Raw genomic sequence first — 25,700 nt, 5'->3', positions numbered from 1 at the left:
CCATTTAACAGAAATTTCCGCATTTTTCAGCGTATACGCTAGAAGTAATAAACCACACGAACAGATAATTAATTGTTATTTTTTGTTTAAATTTCCTTATCGGACTAAATTTGGTTACTTTTTTTGGCAACACTGACCGGTCGTGTCGGTTTATGTTTGACTGTGGGGGGTATAAAATATAATATATGTGTGTGTAATTCTTGAATTGGATTAGGACTTCTGGTTTTATTAATTGATTTATATTCTAACGAAGACATTGAGGTGAGTCGGAAATTCAGTTTTTAGATTTACTATTACTAATACGTTTACGGATACTAGGTGAATTTAACACTTTAACCTAAACATTAACCCTAAAACTCTTCTTACATTACACCTTACATTACACCTTACATTAAGCCTAACATTAACCCGATAATTTACTATAACATTTACTGATAACATTACTCTAACATTGACCTAACATTAACCCTAATATAAACCCTCATTGACAACTACCCCAGGAGCGCCGAAGCCATTCAGTCAAGGGAGGGCCTCGAAAACAAAACACCCTAGGAACCTAATACCATCCTGAGAGGGTAAGCTAGTGGCAAACAAATACCATCTAACCTGGGGCCCAAATTACAATCTAGCTAGAGGCCCCAAGTACCAGTCTGTCATGGCCTAAAATACCATCTATCCAGTGGCCTAAAATACCATCTATCCAGTGGCCTAAAATACCATCTAGCCAGTGGCCTAAAATACCATCTAGCCAGTGGCTTAAAATACCATCTATCCAGTGGCCTAAAATACCATCTATCCAGTGGCCTAAAATACCATCTATCCAGTGGCCTAAAATACCATCTAGCCAGTGGCCCAAAATACCATCTAGCCAGTGGCCTTAAATAAAATCTAGCCAGGGAACCTAAATACCATCTAGCAAGGGAACCTAAATACCATCTAGCTAGGATCCCAAAATACCATCTAGCCAGGGAACCTAAATGCCATCTAGTCAGGGAACCTAAATGCCATCTAGCCAGCGGACCTAAATGCCATCTAACCAGGGAACCTAAATATTATCTAACCAGGGAACCTACATACCATCTACATCTAGCAAGGGAACCTAAATATCATCTAACCAGGGAACCTAAATACCATCTAGCCAGGGAACCTAAATACCATCTAGCCAGCGGACCTAAATTCCATCTAGACAGGGAACCTAATTACCATCTAACCAGGGAACCTAAATACCATCTAACCAGCGAACCTACATACCATCTAGTCAGGGAACCTAAATTCCATCTAGACAGGGAACCTAATTACCATCTAACCAGGGAACCTAAATACCATCTAACCAGCGAACCTACATACCATCTAGTCAGGGAACCTAAATACCATCTATTCAGGGAAACTAAATATCATCTAACCAGGGAACCTAAATACCATCTATCCAGGGAACCTAATTACCACCTAGCCAGGGAACCTAATTACCATCTAACCAGGGAACCTACATACCATCTAGTCAGGGAACCTAAATACCATCTAACCAGGGAACCTAAATACCATCTAACCTGGGAACCTAAATACCAGGGGCTTCTGCACAAACTCAGGCTTAGATATTAAAAAAATAAAATCAACCTTTCGGATCTAACACTTAACAAGACAGATGAAGTAGAGCTTGACTGCTCCATGTGACCTCGGCACGTTTTTCCAATATTACGACTGGGTGGACTCGGAGTCACCCAAGACACGACCCTGAGATCAGAACTCGTGACTCTCATGGGTACCTCCAACTCTCGACCACACCTTCGATTCTTAAGTGTTACGCCTAGTCTTCACTTAGTAAGAAACGCTGTTTACCCTATCATCAATTCTATCACGTTTTTATGACTAACTGACAATCGTCTATTGGGAGGGACGCAGTTTTTCAAAAGTCCCTGCTCGTAAAATCAATGAATAATCCAGCTTGTCTAAAATTTACAGCTGTACAATTTATAACGAAAACGTAACTGCGGGTGACAATTATTTGCGTGTGATTTCGCGGTTGTAAAAAAAAATCTCAGATCGTGCGATACCCAGGTATTTATAAGACAATCGACGCGACACACCTTTTATGTTCTGGTTGCGTACGGCAGGTAGTTGATCTATTTAAACAGGAGAGGTCTTTGGTGCAGTAATAGGCGGGTTGTATTTTATCAGGGTTGTTGCTGTTATACAGGGGGTGAACTATGGTGTATGTGTGTTATCTGATAGTTTAAAACGCAGGGAGTATCACCAGTCAGCCGGTATCATGTCACCAGGCCGTTAGAGTCACCAGTAAGGTTGTGTCACCAGCGAGGCTGTGTCAGCAATGAGGTTGTCTCACCAGTAAGGTTGTATCACCAGGTAGCTCGTCTCATCAGTGAGGTTGTGTCACCAGTGAAATTGTGTCACCAGTGAGGTTGTATCGCCAACAGCTAGTCTCACCACAAAGGCTGTGTCACCAGTGAGATTGTGTCACCAATCAGCGATAAAAACTAACACGTAAGTTTTATTTTTCTAAAATTCTAAAATTTCTTTTTAAATCCATCTAAGAGGTTGTTGATTTCAACGATCCATCTAATATTTTAGCAGCTTTCTCTTACGTTCTCTTCAATACTAATCTTTAAATCTCAAGCCATTAAATCTGATAGATTCGTCATCTCATTACGTAAGTTCAAGAAGTCTGACATGATAAGATTAAGTGAAGTCATCTTATACACTCAAGTATTCAAATCTTGCGTTGTAATTCACTTTATATTCTATAATTAACATCCCATTTCAGTTGCTATTTAGAAACAAATCAAATCTCAAACTGGGAAAAACGTAAAGTATACTCATTTTTTTTTCAAGCTTTTATTTAACTTACTTCCTCTGTCTTTTTGTTTTTTTTTTAATCTTATGGGTGGAAACTGGCGAGCGAACTTTGTCTATATTCATTTGGTGCCAATTGTTTTTAAGGAAACGAATTATTGTGGTAAACATTTTAAAGAATGGGCATTTTAAAATAAAAACGTTTTAGTAACAAGCCTGTATACAAAATACTAAAAAGTGGAAAAATGCACTACTATTTAAATAAGTATAAAGAAATGCGTGGGTAATTTCTTAAATTTATTAAAGCTATTTCATAGATAATATTAATTTCCACGCATTTCTTTATACTTTTTAAAATAGTAGTGCATCATTATTAATCTTAGGAAATTCTTATTTCCCCTGCTTCTTAAAGCATTATTGTAATATAAAAGCTTGTTATTAAAATGGTTTTTAGCGCAATTTCCATTCTGGAGAATTGCGTTTATTAACTCGTCATTTCTGGGAATGGATGGATGGATGGATGAATGTGTGTCCGGGCTTTAAGTCGTATCTCCTTTTCAACGAAGCAATATCGATGACTAGTTCCAAAAGCAATTATGTTAAGCAAGTTACGAGAATGAGCATAGGCCATAAAAATTCCGGGTTTCTTTCATGTATTTCCCGGAAAAGCCAAAAAACCTTGAAAAAATGCAGTTTTTGGCCCATATCTCGGCAACCAGACCACTTAGCGACTTGAAACATGTACCAATCGATTCCTGTCATAATTTAGAACAATATTGCCGAAGAAAGTTTTCAAAAATATTCTCTCGTTCGGTCACAAATTTTAAAATTACATAAACACCTACAAACCGATTGTTCTTCTAGCTTGAACGCACCCCAACATTATACGTCAGAGCTATTTTTAGATAACATAAGGAAATTGCGCACAAATGTCACTAGACTTTTTTTAATTAACTTGTTTTTTTTTACATTTTTTTCGTTTAACATTAAACCCACCAACTGAAAAAGCAAAAGGAAAGAAACCTACAATATAATTCTCTCACACACCACACCCATAGCTAATACCATCAAAACTTCAGATTAGAGAGATTATGTTTAGTGAGAAAATATGCACTAAACCTTGTACAATGTAATAGCGAAAGAAAAGTATATTATTTAATCAGATGCGGCGCAGAACGGTGTTGGATATTAAACTTAACAAGTTAAAAAAAATATAGAAGCAAAAGAATTAGAGTTCGAACCCTAATTTGTTATTCTTGAAGCAGTCAGATCGACGTCACCAAATACAGCTTTAACGGGCTCCGATCAGGAAATAAAATGTGCAACAATCTATTTTAAATTAACGCAAGTGAAGTTTAATTTCAGAGATCTTTTTAAAAGGTACATGCTACAAAGATTTAGAAAGAATAGTGTGTGTATTAATATTTTAAAACTAGCCACTGCTAAACTTGCTTCCAGAGTTTCTTCTAGGCATCTCTTCGGGGGGGGGGGGGGGGCAAAGCCCCCCCGAAATTTTTTTACCGCCCCCCCCCCCCCGAACGAAATGAAATGTATATAATTTATATAGAAAATATATACTTTTAACAGTGTCCGCCCCCCCGAAGAAAGTTTACCGCCCCCCCCCCCCCGAAGATTTCAAGTGCCCTCCCGGAGAAAAAAGTCTGGAAGAAACACTGCTTGCTTCTATTTCTTTGTTTAACTTAAGACAACTTGTTTCGATGACAGCGTTTGTTATTACGAGGAAAAGAAATTGACCAAAAAAACTTAAAAAAAAAACAAGGAGATAAATGCCATAAAAAACTTTCCTAATGGAGATCAACGAGTTGACCAGCATTCTTCCATAACTATTGCTGACGTGGAAAAAAATCGTGTTTTTGTCAATTTTTACCTTCATGGCTGTGGTAAAAAAATTTAAATTAAAATAAACTTTAGCTTGAAAAAAATGTTATAAAAAATTTATTGTCAGGTTTTTTGTCGAACTACAATGAAGATCGGATATATTTGATGTTTTTAGTATTTTAGGTAACTAGAATAAATTAAAAAAAAAACAACAAAAAACAACAAATTATATTGTTGTTTTCTCTTTATCATATAAAATAGAAACAAAAATGGTAGAAGTAAGTAATGTGTTTTATTTTTAAAATCATTTCATTTTAAATTTTATCGTCAAAGTGTTGAGTAGTAATGACTAAACTGTGGGTTCTCAGAAGATTAATTACGGAGTTTCTGTTTAACCAATCAATGTTTGGCTTTCGAAATTGAAACTTCTGGTTATACTTTAGTCTTGATAAAAATAAATAGAAATGTGTTAAACTCAAAAAAATATTTAAAAAAAAAGTTCTCTGGATATAGCACTTTTATAACTTTGATTCTGAAAGTATTACATTTCTTAATTATTTTCAGGATAAGTTATTTTTTTTAAAGAATTTTTTCGACCACTTTGAAGGCAAAATCGAAAATATTTTTTTTTATTATTATCAACAATAATGATCGCACCCAACTTATCAAACTTGGATGCATTTGAACGCCTCATCTGTAAATTACATACAGATCCCTGTTAATGCCTATAGTAGTCTTTAAATTAATTTTTAATGACTAAATTAATGTCTAATTACATTAGAAATCCGACTTTTTGTACGTTGATTAATATGCATTAATCTGGATAACTTTAAAGAAATAATTTTATAATAAATGAGATAAGAAAAGAAAAAAGCCTGTAAACATGCGATGCCGTTAAAAGAAACACGTTAGAAAGTAAAGTATTTGGTTAATCGAACCAAAGTACTAGTAGCCTATTTCTAAGCAACCTTGACCTTCAATCCTGACTTTAAAATATTACCTCCTGGTATGTGATAGGCGGCATGACCCCTCTTTAAACCTTATCTACTAAGCCCTACCTCATGATACTGCCGACTAAATTACAATAAACTAAAAAAAAGAAAGAAATGTGACTCTGAGTAAATATGTTTTATCTTCAAGTGCTAGTTCTTACACTAGAACGTTGTTTAAAAAAAACAGTTTTATGTTTGCAAACCGATATTCACTAGATCGTGGACTGGGTGGTATATACAGCCATAGATTCCCCGTGTTGCGATTGCGCAATGCACAGACTCATAATACATGGCAGTGACGTAATGCATAGGCGTTTTTTTGGAGGCCGTGTGTCGGAAGTTTGTGGAGGGCTTCGTATACTTTACAGCACCTTATATTTTACTGGCATGTGGTGCGAATCAACAATTTATATCCTGGTCGGTGAAGTAGAAGGGTATGGGGGGAGTGGTGGAGGGAGGGTAGGTGGCCCGTGAGGGTAGAAAGATGGAACCCCCACAATAATCTCAAAGCATGTATATATATATATATATATATAAATATATATATATATATATATATATATATATATATATATATATATATATATATATATATATATATATATATATATATATATACATTTTTCTTCTGAGAAATTTAGCAATTTTATGCCTTGGTGTCACACCCCCCCCCCTAATTGGTGTCACCCGGTGTGGCCCCCAGTTTGAGAAAATCCTGCCTACGCCACTGGTCCTTATTCTTAATGTCATTATAAAGCCTGAATAAAGCCGATTTACCAACACATTGCCAATCGAATCATCGAACATAGAACCGCGCTATAGTGTTATGTAATGTTTACCTGAAAGAAAACTGTCACCTAAAACAATATAACCTTCACCTGGCTCGCCCCTTCACGCTGTGTTTCGTAAAAAGTAAGCTCTGAGGAAAGTAAGTCGATTCTTCAATGTTTTATATATCACTCTCTTATTTTATGATCGACTTTTTAAAATATGGAACACTTTACTATTCCGAGTATATAATTAAATTAATTTTAATAATTTAAACGGTTTCGTTCGTTTGAATTTTCGACGACTCTGTTTCGATATATATATATATATATATATATATATATATATATATATATATATATATATATATATATATATATATATATATATATATATATATATATATATATATATATATAAACAAACCAATTTATATATATTTATATATTATATGTATATATATACATAAAAATATACATGTATGTATATTATATATCTACATATATATATATATATATATGTGTATATATATATAAATATGAATATGTGTATATGTGTGTTATGTGTATATTAATGTATATGTATACATGTATATATATGTACACAACTATATTATATATGTATAGGGCCTACATGTAAATATGTAAACATGTATATATATATATATATATATATATATATATATATATATATATATATATATATATATATATATATATATCAGTATATACTATATATAAGCCCCTATAAATGCCTACATATTCTAACTTCCCACATTGTATTACGATCTAGCTTCTAGTTTTGATTATTATCTCAACCACCTCACTGCACGGAGAACTAAACTCCTGTTTGTTTTTTACGTTTCGTACCAGATAGTTATCATCTACTCAACTTAGTCCTAGGATCTGTTCTACTATCTTCTCTAATCACGGAAATGCTTTAATTGTGCATGAACATACATATCTCCCCTGGCGTCGCTATTGTTTCAAAAGGGCGATAACTTTTGCTGATTGTATTTTCTTAAAACCGAAATATTTTATAAGCCAAATTCTATGCAAGTAGGAAGAACCGAACATCCGCGTAAACATTAGATCCGTTTTGAAATTAAAAAATAAACATATTAAATTATTGCGCCGCAGAACTTGCAGTAGAAGTTTTTTTTTTAATATAAAACGTACTGTCTGATCAAGATAACAGGATATTTAATACGCATAGCTTGGCAGCGGGATATAAATATACGTATAAAACTTTTGAAATAGACAGGCAAGCAGACTTTAACGGTGTCACGTCAAATCTGATCGCCTGTGGTTAGCTCTTATTCAGTAGGTGCGTAACTTTTCCAGCTCTTATTCAGTAGGTGCGTAACTTTTCATTTTATGATAAGAAAACCCAGTATTGTAAATATCGCTGTAACAACGAAAGTTTCAATACTGTTAGATATTTTTTTTTAAAGGACGGATGTATTAGTAGTATAAATTGTATAAGCCACAGGTCGGCAAAGTATAGAGTGGACTCAGGATCTAAGATATATTTTAAAATATTAGACTATTATTATTTTACTAAAAGTAAAAAAAATGTGTTTGTTAGTCCTATAAACATGAATTCTGTTCGAAGTCAGATAGTCAAAGACGAAGACCTATATGTTATTGATACTGTATAATTATACGGCGCGGTTTTAGAAGCTTTTATCTAGCTTGATTCCTTTTATTCTTATTCGTTCTTAATTGTAATACTGAAGGGGATTTTCTTCCACACAATAAGTTATTATATATCAAGATGTTATGCGTTTATGGCTCGTTGAGTCCGACTTTAGCCTACTTTTCTTTCTGGATTTGCCTCCGTAGCTTTTGTCCATTTAAAAACAAACTACAAGCCAGGAATTGTTTGATTTTGTAGTTTTCACTCCTCTATGGGGTGCTATCTCCAGGTAAAGTACCAGCTCTCTCATTTGACCACCCCGTTCCCTCTTGTACGTCCGTTCTAGATCGAAACTCGCGAACACAATTTCAAAGAGTTCTTCCGAACCGATTTATTTCAAACTTGACACGTAGGTCAAGATCTGATGACAATGCAATTTAACGTGAACTTTGACATAATTAGATTTTTAAATTTTTCTTTAGATTTTAAACATAATTAATGATTGCTATCTACTAGAACCAAAAGACCATAACACCATCGTGACACCATGATTATACGGTCGTCACCATTATCACACCATCTTTGAGAGGGGTGTGTAAGATTGTTTTCTTCTGACTTTCGTTCCACCTTGGCCTTCTTTTCATAATTTCAACACGTTAACATTGGTGCACCAAGATTCCATGTGTTTAATCAATTTTCACTTACATCGCATTTGGTGCACCAAGATTACATGTCTTACATCAATTTTAGCTTAAAAATTAATTGGTGCACCAAGATTCCATGTGTATCATCAATTTCAGCTCATGATTTTCATCTCAGCTTTCTCCACTCATATTCCTGGTTTTGTAACTCAAAGTTGAGTCTGTGTTTAAGGTGAGAGATTTTGGGAGAGCAGAAGACACGCACTTTAAAGGCTTATTTTGAAAAGAACTTTAAGGAGCTATGAGTGACCATGGTTCAATATCTAAGTGATAGCTATATATATATATATATATATATATATATATATTGTTCACAGCACTGCCTATAATTTTCACGCCCATTTCTAACTCAGAACTAATTTTGAATCTCTACTAGTCCATAAAAAACACATTAAACCTTTTTCAGCTTAACCGATATTTTTATGAATAAAAAACAAACAAACGTTGAATGACAGTGACCCCCCCCTCCCCTTCACCACCCACCCCACCACACACTCTTTCCATTGTCAGTCCACCTTTAATGGTCATACTGTGGTGACGGGGAATAACACACATACAACATTTTACAGCGAACTACACACTCCAGTCTTCATCCATACAAACATATAATACACTTCCTATTTCGCGGCCCAAAGAGTTCAAAACTTTGCCCGGAAAATACAAACCACTCGCCAGGCAAAACGCAGTTGGTCGCAGTTGGATAGTGAAAAACTAGGATCTTATATTCAACATAGCTTGTAGTTGGTCCCGAGGCATGTGTGAGCGGGTCGGGGGTGTGGCGATTACTAACATAGCAAGATAAGATCACAATAATCCTGAATAATTACAAGTGTTTGAAGTGGCTCTTCAAAATATGGTCAAGATCGCTTCATATATATTGTGTTTTTATTTTCATTTTTCCAACCTCAAATAACGTTGAATTGACGTTAAGTATGTGTATGTATATAGGCCTATATATATATATATATATATATATATATGTATATATATATGTTTATATATATGTTTATATATATATATATATATATATATATATATATATATATATATATATATATATATATATATATATATATAAATATATATATATATATACACATATATATATATTTATTTATATTTATATATTTGTATATACATGTATATATATAGAGACTATATATATATATGTATGCATGTATTTATATATATATATATGAATATATACATATATATATACATATATATATATATATATATTCTTTATATATAAATGTATATAAACGTGTATATAGGCCTATACATATTTATGTATATACGAATATATATTATATTTATGAATATATATATATATATATATATATATATATATATATATATATATATATATATATATATATATATATATATATATATATATATATATAAGTAAATAAATAAATCTATATGTATATATATATATATATATATATATATATATATATATATATATATATATATATATATATATATATATATATGTGTATTTATTCATGTATGCCTTTTATGTCAAATTGCTTTCAATTATTTCTGGATACTTATTTTTTTAGATTAAACCAGTCTCTGGGCATGCGCATCACAATGCCTGGCCAGGCACCGTTGAGTCAGTTTGCCAAGTGTACTCTAGTCATTGTCTGCTGGTTCTACCAGTTTGCCAACTGCCTGGGTTCTGACTGCCAGTTGAGGGTCTTCGATGGGGATGTTGAGGTAGGCTACACACAGTAATGCTTGGACGTACTTGTGTTCTTCTGTAGTGGTATCGTTATAATGTGCGTTATCACGTATGAGAGTGTGTGTTAGAGTAACTATACAGCTAGAATACGTGTTGTACTTTCTTTTTTTGTCCTCACACGTAACAGTTTTACATTAGAAATAAATTTACGTTTGTAACAATACCCCACATGTAACATTTTTACACTTGTTACAATTAATTTAACATAAGTAACAATATCTCACATGTAATATTTTCACAATTGTAACAATTAATTTAACCTCAGTAACAATACATCACATGTAATATTTTCACAATTGTAGCAATTAATTTTGCAGATAATTTAGGTAACAATATCTAACATGTTACATTTTTCTCCCCCGTAACATATTCACACTTGTAACAATTAATTTAACGTACATAACAATATCTCAACATTTTTCTCACCGTTACATTTTCACACTGTTAGCATTTCACATAGCAACAATTTTAGCATGTCGCATAATATCTCACATGTAACAACACTTCACATGCTTCAATATCTATTTATGTCTTGACAGATTGAAAGCAGTGAATTGTGTGAACAGAAATACGTGACAGCAGGTAAATTAATAATCATGAATTTGTTACCCATTATTAATTTAATTTAAAAAAGGATTTCTCGTGGGGAAAAATAATTTTTAAAACTTTTCTAAAAAAAATTTGAATTGATTCGTTGATGGAATTCGGCTATAATGTGAAAATTAACATAGACATCATTAATTACTTAATTATTTTTGTTTAGTAATTAAATATTTCTATCAAAAATAGTAAAGTACCCTTCGAAACTGTCGACTCATGGGACAGTTGCAGCAGTGCTCACCTGATTCAATGACCTCGACATTTGAAGGGATCTTGTTTTACTGCACTATTCCCTGCCGCTTTGCTTTCCTAGGTTGAACACGGAACTCGAACCCGAGATTTTCGTGTTACCATTCGACCACACAGTTCCTATACAAAAAGTTTAGATTGGATTTCATTTCGAGTCTAGTTTTGAATTGATATATTAATTAAAAGAACCGTATAGTTTTACATGTTGTTAGTACTTGATCGTGTTCTTTAGCGTTTTTAATTAAAGTACAGAAGATAATTTCCTCCAAAATATTTAGATGATATGCTGTCTTCAGCTAACGAGCTTCATATGCCCAGGGTTCAAACTCGGGAGTTTTGAGTTAGCAATCATACGCTTACTCGCCCGACCACGCCGTACCCGGAAATAATTGAATTCGTTATTTTGTCTATTTACATTAAAACAGAGAAATAGTGAACTCTGCTTAAACTTTACAGAATGAGCTCACTATGTCTAGCCACCGGGTGACACCATTTAGAGGGTGACACTAAGGCAAAAAATAGCAAAATATATAGAGAAAAATGATAATTCCACTTAATTTAGTGATTAATTCGAGTGTTAAATAGTCTTTTACGAGCAAATTTGACAAATCCCGATAAGGGTGGAGGGGGGGGGGTGTAAATCGATAGTTTGAGGGGGGGGGGGGTGCAAATAGAAAATTGAAAGTTTGTCCCTGGGGTCGCTACGCCTCTGGGGGATGACACTATTAAGTGCCGCGCCGGGTGACACCCGACCTCGCTACGCCACTGCTAGTCTCACATAATCAATGCCCACCAAAGACCAATGAAATATACCAATTCTTCTGCCCATTTCAAAAGCCACGATCACCCTTTTCTTTCCATCAAGGTTTTATTTTATCAGCCTATGACGTTTGAGTAAAGCTATAGGCGGCTGGTGATTTTCGGGTTATCAAAGACATGCTCTATTATCACTGTACTCCCCCTACAACACAAAAACACTAAAGCTGAAGCGCTAGTCGAGCTTAAAGTTCAGAAAATGTTTTTACATATAATAATCGCTACTGCTTGGGTTTCATATAATACATTATTGTTTGAACAGCATTGTTCGTTTGTTTAAAATCACGAACAAAAATTAATTCTTTATGTTTTCTTTTTTTCTGAAATAGATTGCCGCAATTTTGTACAGAGTTTAAACTCTTCCTCCTTGCCCGAAGGCTATCCGAGAGATCAATACACAATCGAAGACCCGATCAATGTTGATCTGATCAGTTTGAATAGTCCTTATAATGATGATGTCATACCAGGCGTGCGCGTCACCTGGGAGAAACCGGCGACAGGTAGCTTTAGTTTACCTGGGGGTGGTTTATAAACATTGGCTTGACGATGTCTTAAATACCTGGATGTATGAAACCACGCATGCACATGCACACACACTCATGTACACACACACACACACACGCAGTTCAATCGTCGAAATTATTCCCTTAAAATCCACTCATCTCTCACCCTATTTGTTACCCCCTCCCCTCCCCTGATCTTCTTTATAAAACATTGCTAATGAGCCGTCATTTTCTCTCCCATCTCCCTCTTTCTCCACCTCACCCCCTATCCTCCCATCAACTCCCTTTCTCTGCCTCCTCCCACCATACCTCCCTGCCTACCCTACCCTACACCATCACCTCCCTCCTTCCTTTCTCTGCTTTCTGCCACCATACCTCCCTGCCTACCCTACACCATCACCTCCATCCTTCCTTTCTCTGCCTCCTCCCACCATACCCATACCTCCCTGCCTACCCTACCCTACACCATCACCTCCATCCTTCCTTTCTCTGCCTCCTCCCACCATACCCATGCCTCCCTGCCTACCCTACACCATCACCTCCCTCCTTCCTTTCTCTGCTTCCTGCCACCATACCTCCCTGCCTACCCTACACCATCACCTCCATCCTTCCTTTCTCTGCCTCCTCCCACCATACCCATGCCTCCCTGCCTACCCTACACCATCACCTCCCTCCTTCCTTTCTCTGCTTCCTGCCACCATACCTCCCTGCCTACCCTACACCATCACCTCCATCCTTCCTTTCTCTGCCTCCTCCCACCATACCCATACCTCCCTGCCTACCCTACCCTACACCATCACCTCCATCCTTCCTTTCTCTGCCTCCTCCCACCATACCCATACCTCCCTGCCTACCCTACACCATCACCTTCCTCCTTCCTTTCTCTGTCTCCTCCCACCACCATACCTCCCTGCCTACCCTACACCATCACCTCCATCCTTCCTTTCTCTGCCTCCTCCCACCATACCCATACCTCCCTGCCTACCCTACACCATAACCCCCTCCTCCCTTTCTCTGTCTCCTCCCACCACCATACCTCCCTGCTTACTATACACCATCACCTCCCTCCTCCCTTTCTCTGTCTCCTCCCACCATACCTCCCTGCCTACCCTACACCATCACCACTCTCTCAGCAGAAGTCAACACCAACACGCCACACGGCTATCTACTGAAGGCCACCTACAAAAACGCTAATGGACAACGTGAGCTGCTCTGTCGCTTGTTCCGGTTCAAACCCAACTCAGCTTACAGCAGCAAAAAGGTATGAAATATTTTGTCACAAAAAAGGTATGAAATATTTTGTCCCAGCTTACAGCAGCAAAAAGGTATGAAATAATATGTAACAAAAAGGTAGGAAATATTTTGTCACAAAAAGGTATGAAATATTTTGTCACAAAAAGGTATAAAATATTTTATCACAAAAAGGTATAAAATATTTTGTCATAGCCTACAGCAGCAAAAAGGTTTTGATTTTTTGTCAGAAAATGGTTTGAGATGAGATTAATATCTACTCTATCGTCAACCTACAACTAGAAAAAAGACAGAACGTAGTGACACATATCGGCGCCCGGCAAGAACTATTACTGTTACCCCCCCCCCCCCGACTCCCCATTAAATACTGTTACTCAGATTCGACCCCCACCAGATCCGACCCCACTCCACTACCACCTGGGCTCTGTGTGGTGGAAGATAAAACCGGTAAGAACCAAAGGACAGAAGGGATCGATACAGGGTAATCAAGCCGATATCCTAGCCAGTTAGTCGGAGTTTGCCGTGTTGAGGCCTGCCTGGCTAATGGTAGACACCTACTAAGCCGGTATTATCCGTAAAAAAGTTTTTAAAAAAAATTAACAGTTTCTAAAGAGGATTGGGATAGTCCTGTATTTTTATTTTTTGATAATTTATTTACCTTTCCTAACAAAGTAATAAAATATTGAAATAAAAATGTCAGTGGCTCTTTAAAAACTGGGAAATAGTCAAAATTTTAACTTTTCGCTCTTCCGTCTCAAAAGGTTGCCGACCCTTGCTCTAAGGGCATCTCCACTGGCTAAGTACTAGTTAACCGTCTCCGAATAAAAACAAATCAAGGATGTAACCCACACCAAACTAGCTACCCACACCAAACAGAAATAAACCCAAACGCGATCTTAAAATTAAACGTAATTACCGCTGTACTTCACGAACTATGTGTCACGTCTCCTCGTTCACACTTTGGTATTTCCCTGCTCTTGCTCATCTCTTAAACTTCATACGGAATTTCCACCTCCTCGCCTTTGTGTTAGGTCTTATTAAGTGTGTAAGTACTTAAGATTAATTGGCGGTTAATGAATTTGGTTGTATAATATGTTTTTAAGGAAGACAAATCGAAATGATGAAGTGTTTTAATTAAAAATAATAATTTTCAACTAAGAGATTATAGCTAATATAATAGAGTATAGGACATTACCCCTCCCCCGAAAAGTTCCCGCCCCTGTCGTTATTACTTCCCCTGGAGGAATTTCCCCCACTGTCAATAACCACCTTAAGCATTAGCCCCCCCCCCCCCCCCGGGACAAAATTCTGCAGTAAAATGCAGTAGGGCTTTACCCTCTGTTGCTAATCGAATCAGTCCCGCTGCAAATACAATGGATGTGGAAGGGGGAAGATGTAGGTTTTTTTAGATGTTCATTTACAGATTTGAGTGCTATATGAACGATTGTTTTTATGGTTCTTATATGCAAATTTACTGATTTTATTTTGTGTAATTTTGTATTGTCATTTAAAAGAATATTTTCGCCGATTCATGACTTTTGGAGTTGCATAGTTTCACCAAATAAAAATAAAAAAAAAGACTAATTATGAACAAACCCAGGTCTTCCTGAATGAGAACCTGAAAGTTTCTAATAATAATCATTAAAAAAGTTTATAAAAACCCACGTTTTCTGATTGAACTAAAAAGTAGAAAATAAACGCTATACATCACAATAATGCAAGCGATCACTCTACTATAAGCGATGAAAAACGTGGGATAAATACTAAATCACTTTATCCGTAGTTGGTATTGCTAATAAATAATCATAGATCACTTAATCCACACCTATTACTGACATGAAATAATCCTGGATTATTTGCCCTGTAGCTATTACTGACATGAAATAATCCTGGATTATTTGCCCTGTAGGTATTACTGACATGAAATAATCCTGGATTATTTGCCCTGTAACTATTACTGACATGAAATAATCCTGGATTATTTCGACACCTGTTACTGACACCAAATAATCCTGGATTATTTCCAAATCTGTTACTGAATGAAATAATCCTGGATTATTTCCAAACCTGTTACTGAATTAATCCTGGATTATTTGCTCTACAGTTGAAGTTCATCCACGACATCCAATACGCTGCACGGTTCACGAACTATGACGTCACAGTGGCCAGCATGCCTCTGTCACCTGGCCTGACCAGTCTGCCCAGAGTTCCAGTCCTTCTCCAGACCAGTGGGGGATACCGTGAGTTGATGGAACCTTCTAGACTACAGGGGTGGGGGGGATACCGTGAGTTGATGGAATCTTCTAGACTACAGGGGTGTGGGGGGGGGGATACCGTGAGTTGATGGAACATTCTAGACTACGGGGGTGAGGGGGGGGGGGGGATACCGTGAGTTGATGGAACTTTCTAGACTACGGGGGGGGGGGGGGGGGTACCGTGAGTTGATGGAATCTTCTAGACTACACGATATATAGGGGAGAAGGGGGTGCTACGGAAAGTTAATAGGTTCCTTGGAAAATCTCTGTGGTGGAGTGATATGGGAAGGGGGTAGTTAGCTCATTTCGTTAACACTATGAGCTAGTTTACAAGCTACAGACTGAAGGGGGTGGGGGAGGGTGAGATGGAAAGCAAGGATTTATTAAATTCTATTGCATTATCACAGATATTATCTAAAGTCTAATCTTATTTTTGTTTTTTACAAAATTAAAAAAATGCGTTCGTGTATAAATGTTTTACACTTTGTCATAAACTATCTAGTTTTTAGTATTATTAAGATACGATGATATCAAGTAAGATATGTAACTTATATATTTAAAGCATGGAATTATTTGCTAAAAATGAATATTATCGTCGCGAGCAGGATTCGAACCTGTGCAGGATAATCCTATTGGATTTCGAGTCCAACGCCTTAACCACTCGGCCACCGCGACGCCTTGCGAGTTCAAATTCAATTTAGAATTTTTCTTCTCTTTTTAATAACCACGCTTTACCATTTCAATGCTCCACGTCCACCCTATCAAAGCAGCTAACAATATTTGCCTTATCAACATGTAGGCGTCGGCTCGACCCCCGGGGAATGGTCCCCATCCGTGTCCGTCAAGTGGTGGACCAACGGGACCGTGGACGTGAGGTTCACCCTCTCCCCCACCGCCTACAACCTGACCCTGTACGATGTCCTGCTGCTCAAGAGGTCCTACGACGAGGACAATTCTTACCTGCTAGTGCAGCATGAGGACCAGGTGAGTGGCGGGGTTGGGTTTAGGGGTTGTGTGTTCTTATGGGGGGGGGGGGGTTGGGTTTAATGGTTGTGTTTTCTTAGTGATGGGGTGGGTTTAGGGGTTGGTGTGTTGTTAGTGGTGGGGTTGGGTTAAAGGGGGTGGTGTGTTCTAAGTGGTGGGTTGGGTTTAGGGGTTGTTATGTTGTTAGTGGTGGGGTTGGGTTGGGTTAAAGGGGTTGTGTGTCCTGAGTGTCGGGGTTGGGTTTAGTGGTTGATGTGTCCTTAGTGGTTGGTTGGGTTTAGGGTTCGGTTTCCTTAGTGTCGAGGTTGGATTTAGGGGTTGGTGTGTTCTTAGTGGTGGGGTTGGGTTTAGAGTTGGTGTATTCTGAGTGGCGTGGTTGGGTTTAAGGGTTGGTGTGTTGTTAGTGGTGGGTTGGGTTTAGGGGTTGGTGTGTTCTTAGTAGTGAGTTTGGGTTTAGGGATTGATGTATTCTGAATGGCGGATGGGTTTAGCGGCTGGTGTGTCCTAAGTGGCGGGTTGGGTTTAAGGGTTGGTGTGTTCTGAGTATCGGGGTTGGGTTTAGGGGTTGGTGTATTCTGAGTGGCAGGTTGGGTTTAGGGATTGATATGTCCTGATTGGCGGGGTTGGGTTTTGCGGATGGGGAGTCTAATTTAACAGGGTTGGGTTTATATGTTGGTACGACAGTATTGTCCAACATTACTAACAGAGAGGACTTTAAAACTTCGACTTGTCAAATAGTTTTAAAAAACCTTTGAAGCCAACATTTGAAGTTAGAAAATAGAATTTCCACGTACACGAAAAATATATGACTAAACATGTTACATACAGAAAAAAGAAACAAACAACAACAACGACAAAATTACAGCTATAGACTCTAGGTCTATTCAAGTGTATATTTTTAAAAAAATTTCAGCTTTACTCAGACGAAAAGCCAGAAGGTTCAGTCAGGTTCGACAACCTCATCACCGACATCTACAGGATCCTGGTATGTTTAGTACAGTCAAGTTGAATTACATTTCATTCATTCATCCTCGAGTATTTCACACTACTACAAAGAAAAAAATTTCTGGGGGTGTGGTCTGTATAGTGAAACAGGAAGCACTTACTTTTCCGGAAAGCCGAGTTATAAAATGTTTTATAGAACGTGTAAACACCATACCCGAACTACTGGCATGAGTCTGTAGAGTGTGCTGAGTCTACCCAGCTCTAATGAGTACCTGACACAAGTGACAGAAAGTATGGCGGTAGGGAATAGTGCTGACTACAACAACTCTACTTCACCTTAGCTATAGATTGTTAAGCCTGAAGGGAGAACTTCACTTTAAAAACTCAGACATTTTAACAGATGTATTTACAATTAAAACTTAAAAATTTGATATTTTACAATTTAAAAAAAAATAGATTCCGAAAACAATCATATTCGGCACTTTTTGTTTTAATCTAGGGCCAAAAAATACTAACGCAATTTCACCCATGTAGATCTAGGTCAAGACCCGATGACAATGCAATGTGGCATAAACTTTGACAAAATAAAATGTTTAATTATTTTTTAAAAGTAAAGTAAAGATTTCGATATAGAAGTACTTTTAAAAAAAAAAACTACAACACATGAGAACATTCATTTGATACACTCGCGCTGTAAACTACGCGATTTGATTTCAAACAGTTTAAAAATAAAATAACAAGCTTTTATAGTTCTGCACAACAAGGAAGAACATTTTTTTTTCTAAAAATAAAGTAAGGTACCAATATTTTTATAACATAAAGAAAAGCGTGGGTTGCTCATAGAAATTTGTTAGGGTATTCAATACACATTACAGGGACCCTCGCCTTTCTTTAAAGTTATTTAAATAGTGGTGCCTTTTTATATTTTCAAAGATAGCACTTTTTTTCTTCTTTATAGTGCAAAGTTATATAAAACCTTGTTATTATAGTTATATAAAACCTTGTTATTATGAACGTTTATATGACATTATTGTAGCAACCAGCAAGTCACTTCCTTGTTGTCATTATTGGTTATTTCGCTTGTGTATAATGTGTCCGTCAACTATGCCGTAGCTTAGCACTAGCAGTTAAAAAAAAATGTCTACTCTCCACACAAATGTAGGTGCGTGTTCGAGACCCGTACCCGGATGTAGAGGGCATGTGTCTGTGCTGGAAGTTTGACCTGGAGAAATATTGCTCGAACGTCTGCGGCACAACGATTACACCTTGGATGGGACTTAACTTCACAGGTAATTTCAGTGTAATCATTGGCAGCCACAGATTTTGTGTTTGGGGTAAGGGTGGGGGTTGAGGTGCGTGGGGTGGGTAAGACTTCTAAACACAAACACACACACACACAAACAAACACACACACATACACACACACACACATATATATATATATATATATATATATATATATATATATATATATATATATATATATATATATATATATATAAAAGCCTCCCCCCTCCTCCCAGCACGAAACCCCTCGAAACCCCTAGATCTGTGGTTCTTACCAGCTTGATATGCGCATTCAAAGAACCCTACTTACATAGTGAAAATAAAATTAAATTTTTTCCCAAATTCAAATCGCAGTTAGAACATTTATTGTTGCACACAATTAACGTGTGCATCAAAATCACTGTGTTAACAAAACCATTAAGATATGATTTTCTGGCGCACTTTATACCTATGCCGTGCTGTCGCATGGCACTGACAAATAATTCTGATCGTAAATCATATGAGTCGGGTGTGTGTATTGACATCTGAACCCCTGAGACCGACTCACCGAACCCAATGGGGTTCGAACGAACACTGGTTAAGAACCACTGCCTTAGATCCGCATATCGGTGAGATAGTCTGTGTAATACTTTTATAATGTATAATGAATTATTTAATAAATCCGTGTATGGCGCATAACGAATGTGCGTGAGGGTCAAATGGAAGACATTACAAGAATGTATGACCCCCCCCCCCCCCCCCCATCCCTCTCCCGTAAAGTAATGGTGTGGTGTGACGGGGTCATTCAACTGCTAAAAATAAAAAGTTATGTCTCGTGAACACTGACAGCACCCACACGTTTATTTTACTTCGGGAATTTCAGCCCAGACCCCTTTCTCTGACCCGACAATCCCTCTAATCATACGGCCCACGACCCCTCTCCCTAACCATACGGCCCTTGCCCCCCCCCCCCCCTCCCTGAACATACGACCAGGACCCCTCTCCCTAACCATACGACCCTTAACCCCTCTCCCTGACCATAAGACCCAGGGCCTCTCTCCCTAACCATACGACACAGGACCCCTCTCCCTAACCATACGACACAGGACCCCTCTCTCTAACCATACGGGCCGGACCCCTCTCCCTAACCAAACAGCCCGGACCCCTCTCCCTAACCATACGACCATTGACCCCTCTCCCTAACCAAACAGCCCGGACCCCTCTCCCTAACCATACGACCCTTGACCCCTCTCCCTAACCATACGACCATTGACCCCTCTCCCTAGCCATACGACCCGGACCCCTCTCCCTGACCATACGACTTAGGGCCCCTCTCCCTAACCATACGACCCTTGACCCCTCTCCCTAACCATACTACCCTTGACCCCTCTCCCTAACCATACGGCCCACGACCCCTCTCCCTAACCATACGACCCGGACCCCTCTCCCTAACCATACGACTTAGGGCCCCTCTCTCTAACCATACGACTTAGGACCCCTCTCCCTAACCATACGACACAGGACCCCTCTCCCTGACCATACGACTTAGGGCCCCTCTCCCTAACCATACGACCATTGACCCCTCTCCCTAACCATACGACACAGGACCCCTCTCCCTAAACATACGACCCCACGTCCCCTCTCCCTGACCATACAGCCCACGACCCATCTCCCTAACCCCCGCCGTCCTTTACAAAAAATAATCTCAACCCCATTGAAAATAATTTGGCCGACGTCCCGTGGTTCGGAAACAGGAAGATCCGTGTCCCCCACACCACAATGTTCTTTCAAGCTTGACAGACGCGAGAACATCCGGGTTCACCTTGCAAGAAAGACGTCACTCTGACGTCAGCAAGCTGTCTGCTCCTTGATTTATTTCAGTTCTGCACAGAGATAGATTGTTAAAAAAAAGTAAACAACAAAAATTTGTTGTGAGATCTGTCTTCGTAATTTTAGCGGTTGCTGAATAAAACCAAAACAGAAGATGGTGGGTTGGGTTTGGTGTGTGGGGGTTGGGGGAGGGGGTGTTAAAGGTATTTTTAGAAAACTGTTTGGAAACGTTTATAAAAAAAAGTTAGTATTAAAAATAAATTTCGTGATTTAAAAATAAACCATTTCCGATAAACAAGCACATAGTCAAATGGTTTAATATTTTTGAATAATTTTAATTACATAATATATTTTCTTGAGTAAAAATAGTTGCTGCTAAAAAAAGTGCATCACGTCACACACTAGCTACCATTTGACTAAAATCACCTTGCTACGTGCAACAGATCACGTTATACAGCAGTGGCGTAGCCAGGAATTGGTCATGGGAGGGGTTCAGACATCTTTCCAATGTATAAAATCATATATATATATATATATATATATATATATATATATATATATATATATATATATATATATATATATATATATATAGAGAGAGAGAGAGAGAGAGAGAGAGAGGGGGGGTGGGTCCATGAAAGGGGTTATAACCCCTAACCCACCTTTGCCTACGCCACTGTTATAGTCATCGACACAGACAGGACACTAACCTATCTATAGGATATTTTTTTAAAAAATACGACTTTTTAAAGTAGAGTATCACCCCCACCTCTCCGCTACATACAACTTCAAGATATATTCGTGTTGATTCTATTTTTGTCAACTGTCTTTAGTTAAGTAATGTAACGTACTATCCCTTCCTGCAAACACACTCACTCTTACTTAACCCATAGTGCTTTTGCCCAAACCTAATTATTGCAACAATCTTTATAGCAATATATATATATATATATATATATATATATATATATATATATATATATATATGCGTGTGTATGTGTGTGTATATATATATGTGTATATTTATATAGGCATATATATATAAATATATATATATATATATATAAATAAATAAATAAAAAAATACATATATATATATATGTATATATATATATGTATATATATATATATATATATATATATATATATATATATATATATATATATATATATATATATATATATATATATATATATATATATATATATATATATATATATATATATATATATATATTGTTGTGAACACCAAGCAAGAGAACTGAACAAGGACGAACGGGATAGGGTACCAAGTAATAACAACATTCACCCCCATTCATCCCCCTTCACTATATATATATATATATATATATATATATATATATATATATATATATATATATATATATATATGTTTATACGTTTTTAATTTGTTGAATATTAAACCAGATTCTGATGCCTACAAGATGAGGCCTACCACGTCGATGGATGATCCAGTCTCTGATGATGATTCACCATCCGGTCCTGAAGAAAGTTCCAGATCGACCCGCATCACCACCATGCCTGAAGGGGAGGAGTTCGAATCTCACGACAAGACAGATGTCAAGGACGATCGCAAAACGACCCGCCCTCTGGTGGCCTCACACTCGACCTTGACCCTGGGAGATCACGTGATGGAGGATACGCTGGTGGTGCTGGTGGTGCTGCTGGGGCTGCTGTGTGTGCTGGTGCTGGTGCTAGCCGTGGTGTTTGTTTACAGGAAACAGCTGTGCTCTGACGGATCTAGGGGAGATAAGTTTGGTAAGTCTTGGTGGTTTAGTAAAGGGAGGTAACTCAATAAAGGGTTAGTGACTATCCTTAATGTTTCCCTAGGGTTATAAATATTAAGTCTTGGTGGTATCGTTTGAGTAGATCATTCGAAATGGAAAAAAATATCATAAGGAGAGGTAACATTTTAAAATGTTCCTGTGGGGTAAAAAAATTCCGTAAATTATGGTGTTTAGTTGTGATATAATAGAACACGATAAAGGGAATTAACTGAAACTTGACTCAGGATAAGAGGCTGTGTTACATAGACAATGGAGCTAATTAGTACGAAATAAAAAATTACAGTCAGATATATAGACATAGTAATAGTGAAAGGGAGACAACACAAAGGAAACAAAATCAAGGGAGATAACCACTTGGTGTTTATTTTTAAAGTGGAAAAACAGTTATCTCCCTTTTTATGTAAAAAAGTATGTTTTTTTAATTAAAAAAAACAACGATATTAGTAGTAGTAGTTATTGTGATGTGTATGTTGGTTTATACATGAGTTGGTTTGTGTTTCAGTACATCTGGATGTGGCCTCAGAAAACAGCTCGGATATTCGGTCGCAGAGCAAACAGGATCTTTCTAAAACATTTGGTAAGTCTGTGTGTTCTAGGTTTGTTCCAGAACATAGATGTGTTCTACATTTGTTCCAGAACATAGATGTGTTCTAGATTTGTTCCACAACATAGATGTGTTCTAGATTTGTTCCAGAACATAGATGTGTTCTAGATTTGTTCCAGAACGTAGATGTGTTTTAGATTTACTCCAGAACATAGATGTGTTCTAGATTCTCTACAGAACATGTCTGTGTTAGATTCCCGCATGCAAAATTTGTTTGTTCTAGATTTATGCCAAAATATTTGAAAAGTTCTAGGCTAATTCCAGAAAATTAGTGGGTTTTTTCAATATTCTACAATATGAATGTATTCGAAGAAATTTTAAGTATACTCCAAAACAATGATGTGTATAGATTTATTCCAGAACTATTTCATTCTATCTTTACCTCTAGACTGAAAGTTATATTAGGTAAAATTTACAACGCTAGCCAGTTTTCTCATTTCAGTAAACAATTTGAATATCTGGTTCCTTCAGCTGCTCTTCTTCTTCTTCTTCTTTTTCGTTCTTAATTTAATTGTTGGAAGTGGAAGGGATTTCCTAGGACACAATTAAGTATTACGTGTCAACTGGTTATGCGCCATTTAGGCTCGGATTTCAGCCCGCTTTTCTTTCTGTATTTGCTTCCATAGCTTTTGTCTAACCAAGAACAAACTACAAGGCAGCAGTTGTTTGATTTTGGAGAAGAGTTACTGTCCCCAGCTATCGAGCCTTATCTGCCCGTGGGGTTCGAACTCGGGACTTCTTCCAGCATCTAACGTTTCCAATCTGTTGTTTGTAAACAAATGTTTCCTTTCATCTAATGCTTCAATTCGATGATTCACAGAGCCAATACTGAGTGTGTGATTGGTGGATCACTGACCGGCTACAGTGATTGACAGCCCAGAACCTCCCACAACTTTCAAACCAGCAGCCAGTATTTTAAGCTAACCTATTGCTGTAGCTAATGTTTAGCTTACTTCTGTAACTAATGTTTCAATAACATGTGTATGTAGCTAATTTTTAGCTAACCTATTGATGAAGCTAATTTTTAGCTAACTTATCGATGAAGCTAATTTTTAGCTAACTTATTGATGAAGCTAATTTTTAGCTAACCTATTGATGAAGCTAATTTTCAGCAAACTTTTTCATGTACCTCATGTTTTATTATACTGTACTGAAGAGTTTACGTTTAGCTAACCTATTGATGTACCTTATTTTCAGGTATTCAGTAACTGAAACATTTTAGCTAATCAGTTGCTGTAATTAATATTTTTAAACTGATTTGTCTCTGTAACTAACGTGTAAATGTGTAAGTAAAAGTTCTATTTAAGCCATGCTGTATACCTTGTGTAATTACGAATCAAACAACCTGTAAATGTTGATTACACTGTTTAATTCCGCACATTAAATATACTCACTGTAATTCTCGAGTACATTTAAATCTATGTTAATCTTAGCATAATCATTATAGTAATTATAAAATCTAGATTCGGCTTATTGTATCACTATGCTTTGATTGTACCCAACAACATATCCACTTCGCCTATATTTGAGTGAACTATATTTTCTTTTTTTTAAATTTCTTTTTCTAATTTTGAAAAACAAATCCCACATCGTATTTTTATAATTTGTACAATAAAAAATAATAATATTAATACAAGTTATTTCTTTTTAAATGTTTCGTTGGTGTTGGTTATTTTTGGTGAGATTTTAGGTTCATTTAAAACTCTTTTATGTTCTGGTAAGTAGACTTTACTTCCGCAGACAAATGATATAATCAAGGAATAGCTTAATTAATAAAACTAGTTTAAAACCAAAATGAAAATTCAGAATTTTGAAGAACAAAAGCTTTAACAAACGTACACAATTTAGTTACGTTATTTAGGGGAAAGCTTCAAGGAAATAAATAAATCAAATGTATGTTATGTGTTTGTTGGTGTTAGTGGGTGGTGTGGTCGGGTGGTAGCGGCAATTAGAGTTCGGCTCCTCTCTGTTCTGTAGAGGGTCTGACGTCAGCGGTGCCGTCATAAACTGTAACGTTTGGTGGGTGGGTGGAGGAGTTGATCATCTGAGGTTGTTGAACTGAACTCTACTGCAGCTTCTCACCTGTGAGTTGC

General features: G+C 36.9%; 1 protein-coding gene and 1 non-coding gene across 9 annotated transcripts; one reads left to right on the top strand and one right to left on the bottom strand.

Annotated features, from left to right (window-relative positions):
* Positions 1 to 25,226, top strand: LOC131927217 (uncharacterized). Of its 8 annotated transcripts, none has more exons than XM_059282959.1 (13): positions 1 to 261; positions 2,362 to 2,499; positions 10,315 to 10,471; positions 11,036 to 11,078; positions 12,491 to 12,661; positions 13,798 to 13,925; positions 16,020 to 16,155; positions 16,970 to 17,154; positions 18,068 to 18,139; positions 19,262 to 19,388; positions 22,624 to 22,974; positions 23,506 to 23,580; positions 24,428 to 25,226. In XM_059282959.1, exons 3-13 carry the CDS (start codon positions 10,334 to 10,336, stop codon positions 24,445 to 24,447), a joined length of 1,446 nt encoding a protein of 481 aa, XP_059138942.1. In that variant the 5' UTR covers positions 1 to 261; positions 2,362 to 2,499; positions 10,315 to 10,333; the 3' UTR covers positions 24,448 to 25,226. The 8 variants fall into 8 exon arrangements, with proteins under 8 accessions (XP_059138942.1, XP_059138943.1, XP_059138944.1 ...); XM_059282960.1 differs by lacking the exon at positions 1 to 261 and adding an exon at positions 2,780 to 2,825 and having other exon boundaries at positions 2,089 to 2,499; XM_059282961.1 differs by lacking the exon at positions 1 to 261 and having other exon boundaries at positions 2,089 to 2,499; positions 10,325 to 10,471.
* On the bottom strand, positions 16,764 to 16,845 carry Trnas-cga (transfer RNA serine (anticodon CGA)). Its single transcript has one exon. It is a non-coding gene; the product is annotated as a tRNA-Ser (tRNA).
* Positions 25,227 to 25,700: the final 474 nt, after the last annotated feature.

This window comes from Physella acuta, unplaced genomic scaffold, assembly GCF_028476545.2.
Source record: "Physella acuta isolate Inbredline_101_S28 unplaced genomic scaffold, ASM2847654v3 ptg001383l, whole genome shotgun sequence".
In the NCBI taxonomy this organism is placed as follows: domain Eukaryota; kingdom Metazoa; phylum Mollusca; class Gastropoda; family Physidae; genus Physella; species Physella acuta.
Note: the sequence above shows the minus strand (reverse complement) of the source record. Positions and strands in the feature narration are given on the sequence as shown.

Coding starts and splice junctions, on each gene's coding strand:
- LOC131927217 (XM_059282956.1), top strand. CDS start 8,776: ATGTCTTACATCAATTTTAGCTTAAAAATTAATTGGTGCACCAAGATT. Junction 8,919..10,314: donor AAGTTGAGTCTGTGTTTAAG/GTGAGAGATTTT, acceptor TTATTTTTTTAG/ATTAAACCAGTCTCTGGGCA. Junction 16,156..16,969: donor CCAGACCAGTGGGGGATACC/GTGAGTTGATGG, acceptor ATCAACATGTAG/GCGTCGGCTCGACCCCCGGG.